This window comes from Diprion similis, chromosome 10 (genome assembly GCF_021155765.1).
Source record: "Diprion similis isolate iyDipSimi1 chromosome 10, iyDipSimi1.1, whole genome shotgun sequence".
Classification (NCBI taxonomy): domain Eukaryota; kingdom Metazoa; phylum Arthropoda; class Insecta; order Hymenoptera; family Diprionidae; genus Diprion; species Diprion similis.
Genome location: NC_060114.1, coordinates 15,756,024 through 15,777,488, shown reverse-complemented (window position 1 = coordinate 15,777,488; position 21,465 = coordinate 15,756,024). Strand labels below are relative to the sequence as shown.

General features: G+C 36.9%; 1 protein-coding gene across 1 annotated transcript in view; it reads right to left on the bottom strand.

Annotated features, from left to right (window-relative positions):
- The window catches only part of LOC124411793 (semaphorin-1A-like), a 134,650-nt gene that overhangs the window by 1,195 nt on the left and 111,990 nt on the right, over positions 1-21,465 (bottom strand). The window contains exons 6-14 of the mRNA XM_046891231.1: positions 18,573-18,663; positions 13,570-13,674; positions 11,843-11,931; positions 10,649-10,790; positions 4,902-5,250; positions 4,694-4,776; positions 4,509-4,607; positions 3,902-4,186; positions 2,181-2,324 (exon numbers count right to left, since the gene is read on the bottom strand). Coding sequence (XP_046747187.1) covers positions 2,181-2,324; positions 3,902-4,186; positions 4,509-4,607; positions 4,694-4,776; positions 4,902-5,250; positions 10,649-10,790; positions 11,843-11,931; positions 13,570-13,674; positions 18,573-18,663 — 1,387 coding nt within the window. The remainder of the gene's footprint in view (positions 1-2,180; positions 2,325-3,901; positions 4,187-4,508; positions 4,608-4,693; positions 4,777-4,901; positions 5,251-10,648; positions 10,791-11,842; positions 11,932-13,569; positions 13,675-18,572; positions 18,664-21,465) is intronic.

The following is a 21,465-nucleotide window of genomic DNA, read 5'->3' as shown; positions in this document are numbered from 1 at the left end:
GCAAATATCTCTAATAACAATTATAGATATAAACTACTTTTCTAACAGACGCATATAACAGACATGTTCAATTAATAAGGCGATTGGAGAAAAATGTAATAAACATGAGATAGAATAGCAGAATATTAAGTTAACAAGGAGAAAAGAAGATAAAGAATATTATCGAAATGAGGCAATTTGATTAGTGAACAATAAAACATATTTTTCGTTCTCTACGTAAGCCCACATATAAAACTACCAACGTTTCGAGAAAAGATGTAACGAAAAAAAAAATAATAATAATTATATCAATAAAAAATGGACCTATCGAGCAAAAAAGAGAAAAAGTAGAGTAACGACTTTGAGGAACTTTGAACGTCAGAAAGAAAGAAAAAATAACGCGTGGAAGAAATAATATTGCATCGTTAACCTAAAACTTGTAAAAACTGCAGAAAGTCGCGAAAATCGTCAACGGCTAAATAATATTTTTGTACACACGAATAACAGGTTTTTCAATCGTTCATCGAGTCTCGTTTGAAATTCGTTTTTAATATCATTTTTTCCCTGGGGATTCAACGAGCTCTGCATAAAACACAAAGCCCACGATTCTTCTTTCCTATCGGTAAAACAGTGTAGCTTTTTATTACGCAGTCGTTGCTTGACCAACTCGAGCAATAATCAGGTAACTAAGTAACCAAAATAGTCACGGATAAATTTACGTGAAGAAAAAAATGCGTATATAGAATGAATTAGCAACGACTGCATGGTCTGTCGTCTGGTGAAGTTTAATGCGCATGCGCTAGAATGCGAGAGCAATTGTTTCCCAGGTCGACCAACTGTCTAACCTAAAAAAAATTCATAATTGATGCTGGTAGTTGTGATCTAAGCTAACAACTACCAATATCTTTCAAGTTAGACAGTTGGTCACCCTGACAAACAGTTGTTTTCGCATTCTAGCGCATGCGCATTAAATCTTAGCAAACGACGGACCCTGTAGTAGTTATAAATCCACTCTGTATACTGTACGAAAATTACGAAACTTCAAACTTCCAAATTTATTCATATTTCAATATATTTGTTACTTCTACGTTCAAACCTCGTCCATATTTTTGGGGAAAATTCATTTTTTATGAAACCAATAGAAATGCGATTTTAAGATTCAATTTTCACCCTTATTTAAAATGAATTTCGTGCCAGAGTGTGATGGAGGAGTGGGAAAAGCCCCTGCTTGAATTGAATCGAAAAAAGATAACGTTAAAGAAATTTGCATACATAACCTGCATCGCACGCGATTCGCACGGTCAAGAGTTGTATATAAAAAGTTCCTGGCGGCAGGAGGAGGCGCGAAAGGCAAGTTTATTGCCACAACGTAATCTCTATCGCTAATAAAATTTGAACAGAGCTGGTATATTGCTGCACTTATAACCTTGTGCAATCAGCATTTAAGGTGTAGGTAAAATTCGCACGTATAATAAGGTAGGAGAGGAGATAGGTATACAAAACTGCACACGAAACGTTAAAGTCTCGACTGTAAAACGAATGACTTGCGTTAGTATTATACATGGAGCAGCGTTACATCCGTGAACGATGAAGAGTCGAGAGAAAACGAAGAGGAAACGGCACAATATCAGAACATATATCAGAAATGTATGCGTATATAAATGTGTACATTTAGCGGTGGTGAACTGGCTCGAACAATTATCACGTTTCACTCAACAGCGTATCACGTGTGAATAATATACTCACACTGTATGCGTATAATGATAATAATGTAAAAGCTGTTGTACAACATTTTTTTGCATCAATGGTATAATTAAGGGATTGAGAATGCGAGTTGCGTAAGTAACTAATTTGACCCAATTTTTCAGGAGAAAGGAATTTGCATTTGAGATTACTAGCAATTCTGGTGTCAGGAAAATTGCACTGTTTTGCTTTGTTCTACGTCTAAACAATGGTTTGTAATTAGTGTTTTTAAGGCGTCGAGTTTACAGTCAAACCAAAATGACTCACCAATGGCTTAAACGACTCACACAGCTCGCATTCTCAGCTCCTCATTGATGAATTCTATTTCATATACTGCCATCGTCTAATTCCTTCATTTTTTCTTAGTCTCATTATTTTTACGTTATTTATCGTTATTTTATTTTATTTTTCCGATTTCTTTGACCATTTCCATTTTTTTTTGTTTTTTGTTTTTTTACCTTGGGGTTCATTGGCTCTGGGCTGAGTACGACTGTACTGATTTTCTCGATCCAACTCGATGACTATTTCGTTGTCACGTTCGTCGGGCTGCTCGCAGCACCCGGCACGTGGCGGAACCACAGGTTGCGCGGGTTTCGCCAACTCTGAAGCAATATTTAGGATCCACGTAACTGCAGTAATTTTTTACAATTTTTTGCTGTGCACATATATATTTATATATGAATAAAAAAAAAAAATTTACAGAAAGATAAATAATCCTCTTACTGCACATTTTTTTTTTTTTCTATTTTCTGCTTTTTTTTTCAACCTCCTGAATAATAATTACAGTAATAATGTGAAATAACGAAAAAGAAGAATAATGATGAAGATCTGCCATACCGTTCCCGTTGTTTATTCCCCTCTTCCTCGAGAGAGGAAAGTAAAAATTGATAACAGAAAAAAAAAGTTTGAGGAGCACGTTGGGTAGAAATTAATGAACAATAAAATAACTCAACATATAGGCAAACTACTAGACGGTGTTAATAAGTATTTTTATTCAATGCCGTTCCGAAGGTCTGTTTCATGTATTCATCATTTTATAACTAAATAATATTGATTGACTATCGAATAAAAAATTTAAAACAGTGTTTAGCTTGTGACAATTTACAATGATCATTACCTGGCATGCTCAGCGTTAACTATTTGTAAAACTCACGCAAACGATGGGAGAAAGGAAAAGAAATTAAACTAGAAGGATTAAAAAGAAACGGTAGAAAACAGGTTTTTTTTTTTAAATATCTGTAATGTACAGTGTGAGGTACAAATAATAATTATAACGACGGTGAAGTAACGAGCATTAGAAACGGATAAAAAAATTAGGGCGATATGTGAAAGACAATAGATTACAAATAAAATATGGATATATTTTTCAAAGCATTGTTAACGATGAGCAAGGCTTTACGAATAAGCTGTGAAATAATAAGCAAGAATAACATATCATAAGTCTGAATACTTAATATAACGAGACATGCAGCAGTCGGATAAACATGAATATCACACACGCATAGGGTGCAAGATTTGCGTACGTCTGTAAATTATTCGATCCAACAAACGTGAAATCGATTATTTAACGAACAGTAATACAATTCTCGACTGCGAAAAGAAAAAAAAAGAAAAAAATAAAAAAAAACCAAGAAAAACAACCGGCAAAATTCTCATTCAAAGAAACAAAGATATAAAATAAGATTGACCATTTCGTAGGTGAATATTGCAAATGCGCGTGGTGAAAAGACCGTCGCCTTCTTGTTACACACGACTGTTTATATAACAAGAGTACGTTACAGGTTTTTTCACGAAGCGTAAAATTGAGGTTAGAGTCGCGTACGTCAGGTTTGTTCGCGACTGCGCATGCGCGGAGTACAGAAAAGACGCCTTTCGACATCTACGACTTAAAAATGCTCTTTATTATACGCCGCGGATGCGCAGTCGGGACTCACTCTCACAATCGCTGAAACGGTTAATTAACATTCCGAAGACATGCATGAAAAAACGCGTAAAACACTTCTGCATTATGCAAAAAATTTTTTCCTTGTTCTTTTTAAATTCCAATTTTTTACACAGTCTTTTTACGTCTCCTCTTCAATTCTACCACCACCACCACCATCACCACCACAGTACCCAATAGAAAATCACGAAGAACCAACAACGAAGGTGTATTTCACACGTTGCGAAAAATCCGTACCTTGATCGTATCCACACTCCTTGTGCTTTCCGGTCGCGATGTCCTGGAAAAGTGTTTTCCCCGCGTCGTTGTCGTGCAGTTTGTTCGGCACGGCAACGCAGAGCTTCGTCGTCGCGTCCCAAGCGCAATGGGGATCCTGAAGACCAACGCATGAGGCGCAAGAATTTGCTGCCGAGGTGTCGCAGTAGTGAAGCGGAACAGCTCGAATCTCTGAGTCTGCAATTACCACCAATTTACTCGCCTCCCCGGCTAAGTGGACGACCCGTAAGTCCTTCACCGGCTGACCTGTTGAACGAAAATCGAAAAATGATCATTACTATGGTTACAACTACTACTACCACTAGTAGTAGGTACAGTATCATTAGCCTGATAAATTTTTTCAAGTTAACCAAGACCTTGACGTGAATTTATTGCAATGGTTACAAGAAAGTATAGCAACAGTGGTGGCCACAGCTACGAAAATCATCTTCATCGTTTTTTACTCATAACTATATGTTTCGGTTATCATTGAACATGAGAAAAAGCAAGATGGAAGTTAAAACAAAAATAATTTGCTTGTTGAACAATTTCCGGTAAAATGAATTCATCACTGATAAGTAGTAAGTACCGTATTTCAGGACTTGGACGTCACTGATGATGACTTGAGCCACTTTGTCACGGGTGTTTACAGCCTGAGTGTTCAACGCCTTGAGGACTCTGCCGTCGTCTGAAAGAGGTACAAGTGAAAAGGTATTAAATCAAGTCGTGTTTGATACCCTGGAAATGGGAATTAATCAGTTTGTTAAAAGTTACCTGTTCCTATGTAGAGAAGATCATACGCCTTTCCGTCGAGCGCTTTGACCTGAGGATCGACGGCGATTTTGGTAAACCTATAGCTGGAAAGATATTAAGATGGTTAAAGCGTTTTCCTAATCAGGAAGAACCGAGGGAGCGATAATTGGGTCTGCACAGAGAGGAGGAATGGAAAAAAGTGCGATTATAATACCGAGATTGAACTCACTTGAAGCTAACTTTGGTGATAACCGGAAGCGAGAAGAAGGGCTGAACCGCCTCGTCCATGAGGGGATGGGCCTTGACGAAGTTGACGGTGACGTCTGGCAGTGTTCTCGAGTCGTTAACGCAGGCTCCAGGCCTGGGTTCAGGTACTTTTTCTGGAACAACGCGGAGCCAATTGCTGTTGATGGTCTCTTGCTCCTTGAAGGCGCCCTGGAAGACCTCTAGGACACTTCGCATGGTGAACGCGCAGACTGCCGATCCACCGATCGAATTCACGGGGGTTGTAAAGACGCCGTAAATCAGCTGAGTCTGTTCTCCGGCATAAATACCCTCCGTCACGTCGCTTGTAGATTCTGCAATAAAGTTGGACATTCAAATGGTGAAGGAACGTTACCGAAAACTTGCCAGTCTTGCATTATCCGAACGGGCCATTTCAACCACGTTGTTAAAAATAACCCCCGCATATTCGAAAGCAAAGAGCTTCCAACCTTCTCTCGGAATAACTCTGTCAAAGCTCTTTGCGAAATTGCGGTACTGAAAACTGTCTATAACCAAATAATTTTGAACACGAAGAACGATTCATCGTGTTTGCGGTGAATTATTTATTGGTAGGATGAGTTTCGGGTAAGCTTCAGAAGCTTTGTACTCATCACCTGATACACTTGCATCAAAATCATTCGCAGTCCATTGCTGGAAACCTGGACTAACCAATCCATCAGCATCACCTGACCTACCTATGTTACTCGTCGATGGTCTGAAGAAGAACGATGTCACCAGCAGATAATCATCACCAAATGTGGAAAGGAACTTGAATCAGTAGGAACTTACAGATTGCGTCTCTATAAAAGGGCGATAAGGTGGAAAAGGAAAATCGTGGATGAAAATAAATCCATGAATAAACAAGGGATGGTGATCCCGAATCGAAGAATTATATCCGATGGGAAAGCTGGACGCGGATGGTCGGTGATGTGTTGGCAGGTGGGCAGGTACCGTCGTTAAATGTACCCTGCAGCAGTGGCGGGATATTGCCGAGGCCGACGTACGTGTGCCAACCTATATAATTCTCCGGATTTGGCCAAGAGCCAGGACTGAGGGTAGACAAAACGGTGGCGTATGGGCCTCTGCCAAATCACGCTGGGTTGCAACTGTCGTCTAGGCGACGCGATTCTGTACGTCTCTCTTCTCTTCTCTTCTCTTCTCTTCTCTTCTCTTCTCTTCTCTTCTCCTCTCGATCGTCCATCGTTCTGATTACTCCTCTTCCTACGTTCCCTTTCAGATGTCACTCTGTATATATATATATATATATATATGTATACTGCATATACAATATATACATACACATGTATCGAGAACCATGTTTCTATCCACTTTCACGGATTGATTTAAAACCTGCTGCGGTAACACAGTCCTCAATGTCCTCGACCTCCAATTGATCATGATGGTCTTTTTGGTGGAAGACGTGAGTTTATCCTTTACCGTAAAATTTACATTCCCGAAGGATGATTATTTCAATATTGAGATCTCAATCTCAGGGATATAAATTCCTACATGCAATTGGGTGATTCGAGAAAGTGAACGGCAGAAAGGATCCTGAAATATTTCTCCTTTTTGGGACAACTGCTTTGGGTTACTTAGATTCAAAAATGGTTAGTCTCAGTATTCATTTGACAATTAAAGTGACCTAAGCGACCTGTTTAACTTACCACTTGACTAAAAAGTGGCCAATAAAATGTTCCCATTTCACAACGTACCTACTACCGTAACCAATTGGTCTTTCCAAGCATCAAAAACCAGCCAAGAGTGACTTCTCTTACGTGGTATTAAAATTTGAAGAATCTTTTTCTCCCGCAGCTGGTAAAGGAAAATGACGCGCAGCGCGTGTATTTACCCTGCGCGATTCGCCTGGCTGGATAAACCAATTTTCTTTTCCATACCGCAGCTCAGGAGGGAAGTAAAGTCGGATGCATCCATGCGCCAGGATTTTCGCCACGTCTTTCCACCCTCGTATGTCGAGTGTTTTACCTACTGCATGGGCATAAAGCGGATATTCCAAGCGGGTGAGTTTCGCGTATATAACGGCGAGCTTGCAAGCCAGCCGTCTTTGCTTGCTCCGGAGCTAAAAGCCGTGGAGCAGCGGTCTTATTTGTGAAGTTGGCTAAGTCCGCCAGCCACCAGCCAAAGTTTACATCCCAAGATGACGAAGAACAGGGCACACCCGGTGTTTACACGATATTACAGCATCATTTTGACGTCAAACACGAGTCGCTGGAGTCCGGAGTGAGTCTGGACTTGCAACGAGAGCTTCGAATAATTTCTATCAGGCACAGAAGTCGCATTGTTCAATTGGTTTTTGGGCTAGCCATTTTCATTAGCTCAAATTAGAGTGCCAGCGGGCTTTTTCCCAGGTTAATCACTTTGAATACTCGCTTTTTCCTTCTTCTTCTTCTTCTTCTTCTTCTTATGTCGACTCAATTCCTAAAATCAATTTCTCCTCATTCAAGTCACGATTTTCAATCTCCCTTCACTCTTTTAGGTACCTACCGTGACGGCTTTGAGGCTCAGTCCACAATTTGTAACGCTCAACATTTTTGTTTGAAAAATTTCCACGACTTGCAGATTGTTGACTCAGAAAAATGTCTCTTTGAAATGAATTTTTATACATTATGTATTCTAGAATTCAGTCAGTTTTACTTGGTTGTATAAATTCGTACGACTTGACGTTGCGATTGGATACACATTTTTCGATGTGTTCAAATCGGATTATTTATTTTTTTTCTTTCCTCGGCCGCGCTGCGGCAAGAATTTCGTGATAAATGAAAGGAACGGCGGTTATTTGAAGTGATATTAGCAAATTCCCGTAATACTGCAAATGAAACGGGTTAATAAGGGAAGTCAAGAATCCCGTTTCGGTCCTAAATTACGGCTATATGGACAATTGGCGAACTATTCATCATCCGAAAGATTTATTTTCGCTCAATCGCATCGTTCGGTTCTCGATTCCCTCTTTCCCGGAAATCCTTGGCTCTTTTAACATCCCTAGATGAAATTCACGGCCGGTTTAACGGCGGTAAATACCGGGAACAATGGAAATGAGTTCGATCCTTTCGTTCGGTCGATCAACGCGGACCACACGAGACGCGTATAGAATAAGAGTGCAGGTATACGGAAATAGAAAAAAATATAATGGAATAGAATATTGACAGTTTAAATACAGAATTTCGACCGGAATTTATGGCATCTTCAGCTGCCATCTTGAATTTATGGGGGAATTTATTTTTGTTGAATAACTCACCCATTTTCAACTTTTTACTAAAAATGGTTACAATTAAACTTGTAGGAAATTTAATTCTTCCCGACTGAGTGCGAAAAGTTCGATTTTGCGTACCCAAACAAGTGCGCAAAATAGTACGTTCCTGCACTAGTGCGGGAATGGAATCGAAATATCTTGTCTTGCAGTGTAATTAGATACTTAGATTTAGTTTCCGCACTAGTGCGGGAATGTCCTACTCTGCGCACTCATTTCGGTACGTAAAGTTGAATTTTGCGCACTCAGTTGGGAAAACGAGTACGTCGAAAACGTGCATCATGACAATTTTTTTTCTGTGATCAATATTTTCCGACTTATATCATAAATCCAAGATGGCGACCGAAGCTGCCGAAAAAACTGATCAAAATTCTGGATTTAGACTACAAATGATCCTCCCTGACTATTAGAAAATGAAAATGGTGATATCTAGAAATTCCAATTTCAGTTATTTTTTGTTGTTCTTTTTCTAATACTCTTCCACTGAACTAAATCGGCGAAGAGAAGAATGAGAAGGAAAAGAAGAAAAAAAATACGCACGGCTACGTGGCTTACGAAAAATCCGGGATTCTATATAGGATGGCAGAAAATACACTGAAATCCGAATTCCGGCAGGAGAACGTGCCGCGCTATTCGAAAGGAAGATTAGCGAGTCTGATTCTAGCTAGGTAAACACCGAAGGAAGTGATGGGCTCGGGCTTATTCCCGACTTTCTGCAACTCGACTGTCGACTTCTGTTATACTGTTTCTGAATGCTCTATGCCGGAACCCGAACGTAATGAATGAACATTGAAAGTTTTCATGATAATTTACGACCCCTCGCCGCCGTTTGCGTTTGGAAAGGCTGCATCGACGTGAAATTAGAGGGTCGGCTGGGACACGCGCTGTCTGCAAAATTCGTATTCTTGTCCCAGACAAAATTCTCACGTATTTTTCACGGTTCAACTATATACCGTGTGTCCATGAGGAAAGTGCGCATTTTATGTGCGTGCGTCAAGTCGTTCGAATTTTATTTACAGACAGCTATCGCCTGATTGAGCAGCCGACGCAATGCTAATCGTGACTGTCAGAAAATGTCCCTAGGAGCCCGCTATTAGCTGTAGGTTCCTAGGGACATTTTCTGACTGTTGTTCAGGTCATTCGAATTTTATTGATACACAGTTACCGCCTGATTGAGCAGCCGACGCAATGCTAATCGTGACTGTCAGAAAATGTCCCTAGGAGCCCGCCATTAGCTGTAGGTTAGACATATTTTATACAGAAAATTCATAATATTCGTTTTTATTCGTATTATTTTTACTGTCTTTGAACAAAATTTTGTCCATTGATTTCGTTGTTACTGTTTGATCGGTAAGATGAATGTTCTTTTTTTTTTTTATATAAGGACACATTTCTTAAATCAAATTCCTCGACTTGTCGCGCTAACTTGTTACAAAATAATTATCAAATTCCATGCAACTTTTCGAAATATCAAACAGCTCCGTGGAAAATCGAAATCAAACGAAACAACGAATTACTACCAAAATAGAGTTAGGTAGCAAGTGTTGGTTTTGTTAGTTATAAAAGGGATCTTCAACGCGCATAAAGAAAGTAAACGAATAGAATAAATGAATGAATGGACGGATGAGTCGTTACAGCGAAATTACCGGTTGAATGAATTGGAGGATCTGTAACGACGATTGAATAAACGGGGTATAATCACACCGTTGAATAATTCATGAAATTAACAAACGGATAATAAAACTGCGTGATGACTTTTGGGGGGTGGGATTTTCCGACGGTATAAGCCTCTCTCTGTCTCCCTGTCTCTCTTACGAGCAGATGGTGCCGGCAGAATGATCGACAGTCCCCATCCGGCCGCATGTGTAATTAGATATTATGCATATATGACGCCGTCAGTTGTCGTCTCTTGTAGTAACGAGATAATGATTTTTAACGAATCATCAGCGTTTACGAACGCAAAGAAACCGAAAAACCCGGCCAGAACAGTAACAACAAATTAAATCAGTATCGCCAAGAAGTTTTCATTTTGTTGTTTGAACATTAACCGCGTTTTTTTTTTTTTTTTTTTGAAACTCTTTCTCAAAAACTATATTCCAACGAGTTTGATGAAATCTGACACACGACTCGTTGATAAAATCAATTAATCGTTGAACGTGAAAAAAAAAAAAAAAAAAAAAAAAAAACTTTACGCGAAAATTTAGCAAAAATTTCATTTCGATTTGAAAAATATTCTCTCTCTCTCTCTCTTACAAAATAAGAAAAAAAAAAGAAAAAAAAAAAAAAAGAGCGGCTAATTTTCGGCCCTACTTCCAAACGGTGTTTTACCCTTTATTAAGGGTGCCATGCTGCATACATATATGTTATATTAAGGTGCGCCTACGTAATATATGGTTTTGAACATATCGACACGAATAAGTTTGTATATGAAAGGATCATGTACTCACGTATCTCGTTGAAGTAGAAGGGATAGTCGCCGGGGACCGAGCAGTTCAGTCTGGCTTTTAGGAAGCTCGTCCATCTGTCGCTAAAAGCATGGGGTCCGCCTTTGTCGTGTCTGCAGACTCTGCCGACTCGCGGATACACCGCCTAAAATCGAAGCCGCAAAGAACAGAGAAAAAAAAAAGAAAAAAAAAAAAGAAAATTAATCCAATGAAAATAGGGAGAGAAAATCGTCCCGTTTATAAAATAGCTTGGTCATTCCGTTATATATACATATATATGCATATTACCATATATCTACAATACCCCTTAAATTAAGTGACGAGCAAATTCGTAGTGTCAAATTTTTTTTTTTTTTTTTACCACAAAGAAGCTCAACAATTAAGAGGTTTCAAATTTTTTTTTCTTTTGTTCTGAATCCCTCATCAACGAGAAATTTTCCGGCACAGAATTTTTTTGTAAAATCCTAATAAAAAGATAGAAAAATAAATTTCGTACTTCCTAAAACTGTAAAGAAATAATCTGTGTCAATTTTTTCTTCTTCTTCTCTTTACACGATATATCATATATACTTGATTTTGTGCTGAAGATAAAAAGAGAAGAAAAAAAAAAAAAAAAAAAAAACAAAGAACATGAAAGAAAGAAAAAACGAACAGATAAATAATTCAACATAGCACTGAATTTATTATAATTGCGCAATATTGAAGTATGTCCTCAATTATTCGAAGGATTGGATTGGTTCTTCGGAATAGAACGTTTAAATGATTTAAAAATCGTTCAATTTTAATGTACCGATATATCGAACTCGTTTTACAATATCGTGTATTAGAGCTACCAGGGGGGGAAAAAAAACCCTGAATGGAATTCTAATATTAAGTGGCTGGATTTTCCATCGTATAATATAAATTGACGGTTCGTCAATATTAGAAACCTCTAAATTTCCGGGTTTATAAATGATTGACGCGATATTACAGTTTGAAAAATGTTTTTAACGATCCCGTGTAAATCGACGATGGGGAAAATTGTTAAACGGGAAATTATTATTCCGTAAATTGAAAAGAGCGTGTGAAATCAACGATGATAATTACAAGTGTAAAGCTAGCAGATCTGGGTAATTAATAAACCGAACCGAGTTAATTACAAGTGTAATCAAGCAGGTGGATAATTAGTGGATTTTGCATGTCAGATATTACACTCACCTTTCCGCAGTTCATGTACTCGACGGCGGTTTCACGATAGAAGAAGAAAACGTAGTCGTCGTAGGCTAATGAGCTGACGAAGTTTGGTCCTGGAATAAATTTCAAGAGAACATTGAATTTTCAGAAACATAAATCGTTACCAACGGTCAGCCATTAAAAAAATACAGATTCCGTCGGTTTGGTTGCAACAAAATCGATCGATTCAACAAAGGGATTCTTTAACCCTTTGAGGGACACATTTTTCTATTGAACAAATTTTCAAAATCATAGGTGATCTACGGGTTTTTGGGATCGCTGATTACGATCATGACGTCAGAGTTGCATTTTAGACCATTTTGCGACCATTTTAGATTAAGTTTGCGGTTTTTCATTGAATCGGCACGAAACTTGGCCGGGGGGGGGAGGGGGGGGGGGGGAGGGGGGGTTGGAAATAACGAATCATAAATAATAGAAATTTTTTTTTTCGGAACTCAATTTTTTTAACATTCTTACAATTTTTTTTTTTTTTAATCTGGCGTACCAAAAAAAGGATTAACTCAGAACTGCTGACTGACGTTTTGAGAGCGACTCGCCAATTAATTATCATCCACAGTCGAACGAACCGCGATAATTGGCCAACTGCACATCGTTCGTTATTATTACTCCTGCACCGTCGAAACTTTCGCAAATTTGTGTCAAATTTCACATTAAATCCCGGATCAACTAGTTCGACAGTCAGTTTATAGTACAGGGTGATCCACTTGACTCAGCATGCCACCTCGAATAACTTGGTTATCATCGATTGTGCCGAAAAGTGTTGCATTTTAAGGTGCTTATAAAGACGCGTTGCGTTGTACACCTCGAAAACGCGGGGATGCAAAACTCCTATACCGCTCAAGCGATCAGAGTGAAACTTGGGCAGTTAATGCCTTATTTTGGCAAAAAGTGGAGCGTCTATTTACTTTTTCAAAATTTTGAAAAAAATTTTACAGATTGGTTACCACTCACAGAAATTGGCCAAATTTTCACAGTTGCACCGAATGGATCGAACTATCCGGTATGATGCCACTCGGCGGTGATGAAACATACATTTTGAGCCTAGTCCCATGAGATTTGACGATGGAATGGCGAAATGGCAGCTGATCTGGTTTTCGATTACGAACAACACCGAAATCTCATTTTGGCGACATTTGTTACCGACCTTTCACGCATGCCGGTAATTTTTTACCGACATCACCGGCGACGATTTTACCGACATGCGCGTCATGTCTTTATATAATGTCTTGTTTATTATAATTACTTAGTAAATGAGACTCGACTGGACCAAACTGATTCTAAAAATCGATTCACGTTATGGTGTATAGATATGTTAAAATGAATTCAGTTTATGTAAAACATTGACTAAATTTGATGGTGTTAAAATTGCGAAAAAAAAACGTTATCCCAGAATCCTTTCGTTATTTCCAGTATACTTTATCTCGCGAAGAGAGAATACAAGTTATTCAAATACCGCAGCATTATTTCGGCGCTTTCTGTAGCCTCGCAGCTTCGCGTCACGTCTCTCTTCCAGTAATCATTCACAGTCGAAGTTGATGAATAGTTGAAAAAACGAAGGGAGGGGGGGGGGGGGGGGGGGGGGGGGGAGAAAAAAAGAAAAAAAAAAAACACGAAAAAAAAGTAAATGAAAATAAATAAAGAAAGACGGAGACAAATTACAGACGTGCGGGGTGAAAAAAGCAATTACTTACCGTTCAGCTGGTTCAAGTCCGAACGTTCGGTGCGGATCGGTGATCTGTATATCAGAGGTTCGCCACCTGAGAAATCGGCCACCGTTGCAGCGTAAAGTTGACCACCTTAAACACGAGTGCAAAACAGGGGGTTGATAAATCCCTTATATTTCAACCGACGCGCAGTTTCTTTTTCACCGACTGATTTTTTTTTTTTTTTTTTTTTTTTTTTTCTTTTATAGCTTTTTACATGTAACGTTATATTACCGTCTGTGTTATAAATTTCATTATAAAGTTGTGCCTTTTTTTTTTCTTTTCAGGGTGTCCAGTTATTTGTGAAAACGTTATTCCCGGAAAATTTTTAGATTTTCCCGGACGAGAATAAATTGTTTATTCAGTTTGTTCGCATGTAAACAATTAATGAAAAAATACGATAGTCATACGAACAAGAATATTCTATATATATTTGACTAGAGCAAAGCTCATTTTGAGACGAATTTATAAGAATTCGCTAGCACATACAATTTTTTAGAAATCATAGCCTGGTTCTTGACGATTGCCTGAAATTTTTTTTTTTTCACTCACCAAATGGCTAAATTTTTACGAACCAAGGATGAAAATTATTATATTCCAGATACGACATGAATTTCCTTGAAGTTTCCAGCTTTTTCCACGGGATATCAAATTTCCTGATTCCATAATTTACACGAATACTGGACACCCTGCTTTCTCTCTCTCTCTCTCTCTCTCTCTCTCTCTCTCTGTCTTGCGGAAAGTTCTGACAGTTTTAATCCAATTTTACAACAGAATGCAGGTACCTATATAATATAACGTAATTACATCGTAATATGAGTGAAGATAGTATACATGACATATATATATATATATATATATATATATATAGAGATGAGAGTGAAATGCGGCTGCTGGAAGCGTGGGTTAAAAAAAGTGGGGGGAGGGGGGGGGAGGGTTAATAGAATTTAAGAGGGGGATGAAATGTTGAAAAGCGAATCAGAAAATCGATGCACCGGCACTTTGGGTTGGATGATGAAATAAGAGGATTATGAAAATTGAAGGAAATGATTTCTTTTTTTTTTTGCAAACTCGATCACCCTTCATCTGCTGCTTCTCTGTTCTCACTTGTATACGCTAGACTGTGCCAAGCGAAGCGACTATTTTTTTTAACCTTTGAAAAATTATTAACAGAATCGAAAGAAAAATTTCTGCAAAGCCAGAACATCGCATTTTTTGTCAATTGATATTTTCTCGTCATTTTATTGTTATTAAAATTGTATATTTTTATCAAGAAAATAAGAATTTTTCATAAACAGTATGAGAATCTTGAAATAATAATTGTGAACAATATTTTACCAGAGATAAAAATTGATGAAAAGTTTAAATGCGAAAAATGTGAAAACGAAAGAAAAGTGTTGTTACGAAGATTGTTAATACAAGTAGTTTAAAGTTAATTTACTTACTTAAAGTATAAAAAAAAAACTATTTCTTTGGATCGTAAAACTTGGTGAAAAAAAATTGAAACAAATGAGTCTTATACATAAAATCATTGTTCTGTAAGTGTTTAACAATAAATATGAATATAAATTTTGACAAAAAATTAGGTTTAATTGACTCTAGAAATAAAGTGGCTCATTTTTTAAATTCGATCAAAAGTTACTTTTGTAGTGAATTTAATTCCCTACAAAATGACACCTTGATCTTTTTTTTTTGATCGATAATATTTTTTGAGTTATAGAACATAAAGTTGGGACAAAAAATATTTTTTCTATCGAAAAATTTTCATTCACGCGAGCGCTAACTGAAAAATGGACATATCGAGTTGAAACTTGACCAGAATTTTTTTTTTTTTTTTTTTTTTCTTTTGCGAGGCGACCTAATTTTCGTACGGGATCGAAAAAAAATAGTCGCTTCGTTTGGAACAGTTTCATACACTCATTTTTATGATTTTCTTTTTTTTTTTTTTTTTTTTTTTACCAATAACGGACGAAAGTTGCAGTTTTGGAAAAAAATTCGCACACGATCAGCGTGAGATACGTGGTGCCATGATATATATTATGCGTATGTATACACGAATCATGAACACATATGGGGCATTCCGCGAAAACTCGGTATACGGTTGATAATGAAATTTTTTAATTTCATCAAGGATTTTTCTCGGGCTATTACGACACCTGAAAACCGTCGAAAAAATTGTTAAAATCCTTTTAATCAACCGTCTTTTCTCGACATATGTTTAAATCCATCTCGAAACCACCGAAATTAATTTTTATGCACCGAGCGTAAAAAAACAAACATTTTCTCGTAAAATTTTAAGTGAAAGGACGATTTTTTTGCTTTTTTTTTTTTAAATAGTTTCAAAATCTATTTCCATTACATATCGCATCGCCGATTTGATTATTGACTTTTTTTTAATTTGTTCCTCCAGTTCGAATACAGACCAACGATTTTTTTTTTTTTTTAAATTTTCATCCAAACGGTTTTCAAGTTATTGAGATTTTTGTTCCGTAGATGATATTTGTCCCCTTATTTTTAAACATACTAAAAAACGCGATGAAAAAAGAAAATAGAAACCAACTTCTTTCACGCTGAATGTTGCATGAAAGTTGTTTATAATTTGGTTTGTAAAAATTAATTCGACTGTTTTTCTGATGGGTTTAGAAACAAAAAAAAAAAAAATCATAATATAAACGACGAGTGATTGAAAATATGAGAAAAAATTTTGTCTCAAAGATTTTCAGGGGTCGTAATAACATAGCATAAAATCCTTGGTTAAGTTAAGTAACGTCATGATCAACCATGTATACCTAAGTTGGCTTGGAATGCCCTGTATACATGCAGAAGTAAATTGAGTGTGTGGGGACGTTTGTATTGCACAGGAGCTTAAGAAAGGAGTCCTGAAGATCCTTGCGGAAAGGAGCTGGTTTGTACGAGAAGGCAGAGCCGGAGTTTCTTGGTCTCCTTTTTTTTCTTCACCTTTTTCTTCGTCGTCGTCGTCGTCGTTTGTCGTAAATCTGCCGTTTCTATCCTTTAGTTGAGGATTCGTAGCGCGCGCGCGTTTCTGCCTCGCGATAAACTATCATTCAACCGCTCGAGACTTCCGTAATTCTGCGGTAACGTTGCAAGAAAAAAAAAAAAAAAAAAAAAAGAATAAAAGAAAGAAATAACGGAAGGAAGACGGAAAGAAGAAAGCAAAAAAGCAGAAAAAAAGGAGGCAAAGAAAGAAGATACGGTTTCTTATCATTATACCAGAAGAGTGTAACAAAAATTTATACACGTCTGTTCTCATATTATGTATATATATATATTTATATTAGGGTGGCGTAAAAAAACGGACTTTTTTTTTTTTTTTTTATGAGTCTCGTGTGACAAAATGTTAGTTTTCGATTTTTTAAGAGCCCATTCCGAAGGGCAGTTCAAAAAAAAAAATTTCAAGAGGTCGCTCCATATTCTGTAAAACGTCAGAAGTCGTCAAAAATTGTTTTTTTTTTTTTTTAATTTTTTTTCTATCGTTACTGTATAATTTTTATAGACAAGAGAAAAAAAAAAAAAAAAAAAAAATTTCCGAAAGTTTCGGTTCAAAATTTAAATTTTGAAAGGTCGCTCATAATTTTTTTTCAATTTTTTGGTGCATTTCTTCAGATTTTTTCGAGCGACCTTTTAATATTCATATTAAAATTTCATACATTTTTTTTCTTTTATTTAGTAAGAAAGAATCGATAACAATACACCACGACATGAATTAAAAATCAAACAAAATCCTGAAAATATAATTTTTTTAATTTAATTTTTTGACGATTTTTGACATTTTAAAAAATTTGGAGTGACCTCTTAAATTTTTTTTTTTGAGCTGTCCTTTGGAGTGGGCTCTTAAAACATCAAAAACAAACATTTTGTCACACGAGACTAAAAAAAAAATAATAGTCGGTTTTTTTGCGCCACCCTAATGTATATATATATATATAAATATATTAGGGTGGGCCAAACAAAATGACCATTTTTTTTTTTTCGCTAGTCACCGTGAAAATATCGTTCAAGATGACGAATAAAAGAAAAAAAAAAAAAAAAAAAAAACCGTCAAAGTTTGAACTCATAATATTAATGTTAAGAGGTTTAACTTTTACAGAATTTTTTTCCTCCTTCATCTTCAACGATATTTTCACGGTAACTAGCGAAAAAAAATTGTCCATTTTTTTGATTCACCCTAATAAATATATATTAGGTATATATATTAGGTATATATATATACACACAACATATATATATATATGTTGAGAGGTTTAACCTCATTTCACTTAATTACGAGAGGAATCGTTGTCCTCGATCTTTCTCAGGTGTTTTTTACCCCCCTTACCGTAGGCACCGTAAAAATTCATAAATTATGTGTCAAGCTGTGTATAAATATATTCTATATTTTCATAAACGGATTTGAAACTTCCAAGTTTTTTTTTTTTTCATCAGCAAACGAAGAGGAACAAAAAATGTCTTGGGAAAAATTTGAAAAAAGAATTCTCAACAATCTGTTGTGAAATATGGAAACGCATCATCAATCATTCATAGTAAAATGACTTCCGCTTCTAATTTTACTTTTCAAGTTTTTAATTTTTTCGGATAAAAGCTCGAAAACAGTGAGAAAGAAAAATCTCGTCACTCCGAGCTCCGAGCTTAAAACTTTTTCAGAATTTTAAATTGTCTCACAATCAATGAAACGGTTTTTTAAAAATCGTCCGAAATTCTAACCGCGTTGAAAAAATCCTCAAAAAAAAAAAAAAAAGTGCTTTCCGAAGTGAAAACAATAATAATAAAAAATAAAAATAAAAATTTCGGGCAAAATCCGAGAGGTCAAGGAGCGTACGACTGGACGAAATGACCTGGACTACCCCCCATACATATTGATATACCTGTTAAAATCGCGTGCTGAAACGGGCGAGCGATATTAATTCGCTCGGTTACTATATATGAATATAAAATACACCCGCATGATAGATACGGTTACAAATATCGCTTACCAGCAAATACGGCTGTGCTGTTGTGCTCCGGGTCGTAGGGGCAGAGTCCTCGGCCCTCGACGGTGTCTTTATCGGGCACGTGAACGCCGTTCTGTAACAAAGGTATAAAACAGAGAAAGGTTATCAGTGAAATTTGTCCAATTTACTCGGTCCCATCACGTTCACAGCCCTCCCTTTTTGCCTTCACCCCCGGCGATCCCTTGCCTTTCCTTTTCGACACGCGAGACGAATATCATTCATTTATTTATTTATTTATTTATTTATTTATTTATTCATTTATTCACTTATTTATTCATCTGGTAATTTCTTCTAACCCTTTTCCGTAGCTTAATTTGCCGCTTATTTACATATGCAATCACCGCTCGAACGGCGTGCGCGAATTTTTTAAACACGGTATTATAATTAAGGATAAATCGGTTGTATGATCGTCCGAATCAGATAACTTGGAAACTAGAATGTGAAAGAAAACTTTTCACTCGGTTGTATAAGGTGAAAATTATTCTGATTCAGATTCTAAGAAGGCAAATCGAGATATCAACAATTAAAGAAAAGATATTACTTTCATTCGTCCAAATCGTCCGCGATAATATTTATAATAATAATAATTTTCATCGGTTTCTAATTTTTTTTTTCACCTGTTTTTCATCTTCGCCGTAGAAATTGCGTTAAAAAAAAAATAAAAACATTTTCTCACCCATCGACGTTACACACCAGCTCAGATTTTTCAAGCTCGCGTTAAAAGCGAATATTAACTCACTTAAGTTATATTCAAATCGAATCGCGAACCTCACAAGAAATCCCGTCGCGGTTTCGCGTGGCGGGAAAATTCAAATCTCGACCAGGTTTTTCCGGGAGGAACGATTCCGGCTCTATTATATGTATGGCGGTGAATCGAAGGGTTCGGATACATCGATTTAAATGTAAAACGTGTGAATTGTTGTTCGGTGATTTTTCTCCAACGTATTCCGTGTTTTTTTTTTACTTTCTTTTTTATTTGGTCTTGGTAGGCTTTATCTTTCGATCCGCACGTTTCGCGTCGATTGGCATATTATATGGAATTTTTTATACGATTGTTCCCACTTTGAAAAGCACTATATTTTTTCTTTCTTTCATTTTTAGATTCTTTCGACACGGTTTGAATTTTTTAGAATATTTCAAAACCATTTTATTCATCGACACGATTTAAAAATCAGAAAAAATTTCGAGAAGTGGCAGTCGTTTTACTATGATTGGTTGCTGAAAAATTTTCATACTTCACGCCAGATTGTTGAAAATTTTTTTACAGATATATCGCTAGAAATTTTTTTTTTTCCCTCTTCATTTTGCTGATGAAAAAATAGCAAATTGTAAAATGGTTACGAAAAATCTAATAAAAAAAATTTCACAAATACGGTACAAAATATGAAAATGTTTCAGCAATGATGTATAATTATAGTAAAATGACTCCCGTTTGTAATTTTTTTTTCTCAACGAAAAAGTTTGAAAAAAAGTAAAAAAAAAAAAAAAAAAAATTGCCAACTCCGGCTCTAAGCTTAAAAATTTTCACACCCGACACATGATTTTTTAGAATCGTTTCAGATTTTTAAATTGTGTCACAATCAATAAAACGATTTTGAATTTTGAAAAACGAATAAATCCCCCCCTCCCCCCTAATAATAAATAAAAAAAAAAAAAAAAAAACTAGTGCTATCCAAAGTGAGAAGAATCGTATGAAAAATTCCGGGCCAAATCCGAGAGGTCAAAGAGTGTACGTAGGTCGAAATGACGTGGAATATCCCATGTATATATACCCGAATACACGGTAATTCGTTGTATAAATATTTGCGTTCACGTTTTCATCGCTAAATTGCGGCACGCGGTCGGTGCAGAGTTCCGGTTGTCCGTTATCTTGGCTCAGAAGTTTTAAAACTAATTACGTTTAATTATAAAAGTTGGCAGTAGCAGCTCGTCGCTTCTTCGGTAGTCGTGGTGATGCAGCAGCAGCAGCAGCAGCAGCAGCAGCATCGGGAGAAAAGCAGAGACGAGACGACGTGGAACTTGGAAGTTTCAAGCCCGCGCGCGATGCGCAAGAGCGGCGACGAAACGGTTGGGATACGCGATAAATTCAAACGTTGGCAAACAATCGGCTGCATCGCCGCCCAGGTACAACCGAGAGATAAGAACATTGGAGAACATTCGTACAACTCGGCGCGCCTCTTCGTCGAGTTCCGTTTTGCGGCGGAATCTCTTCCAGCCACCTCGGTATGCGGGAAATCCACCCGCAATGCCTTTGCAGCTTCGATAATTTTTCTCTCTCTCTCTCTCTCTCGCTGCCTCGCCGCTTCGCCCCCGGTGCATGTAGGTTACGTGGTACGACGACTTTCTTATTATTGTCTGTTAGCTTTTAGTTATTATAGAAATTTTTCTCTCAGACTTTTTAGATTCGATTTCTTCGATTTTATGAATCACCGCGCGACCGTAGGGTACCTATAGAAGTGACAGTTCTGGGACAAGATGGCGCCGTTCCGACAGCGGGTTATCCCTCGATTTCTAAGAAAGTTTTCTAGAAATGAAAAAAAGAGTTTTCCGAAAACTTTTTTTTTTCAGTTATAGAAAACTTCTTTTTCATTTTCTGGAAAACTTTTTCAGTGATCGGTGGATGACTCTGTGTCGGAACGCCGCCATCTTGTACCAGAACTGTTACATCTATCCTACTACTAAAATCTCTCAAATTTATTGTAATACGAATGTATCATGATAATATATTTGAATAAAGATTAACAATATCTGGCCTAACCTAAAACTTAATATATCCTAACCTAACCTCAATCTGTAAGAGTTTAGTCAGCACTTCGGCTTACAAATATCGTTATATCTAAAAAAAACTGTTGCTCTGTTCGTAACGAAATGTATC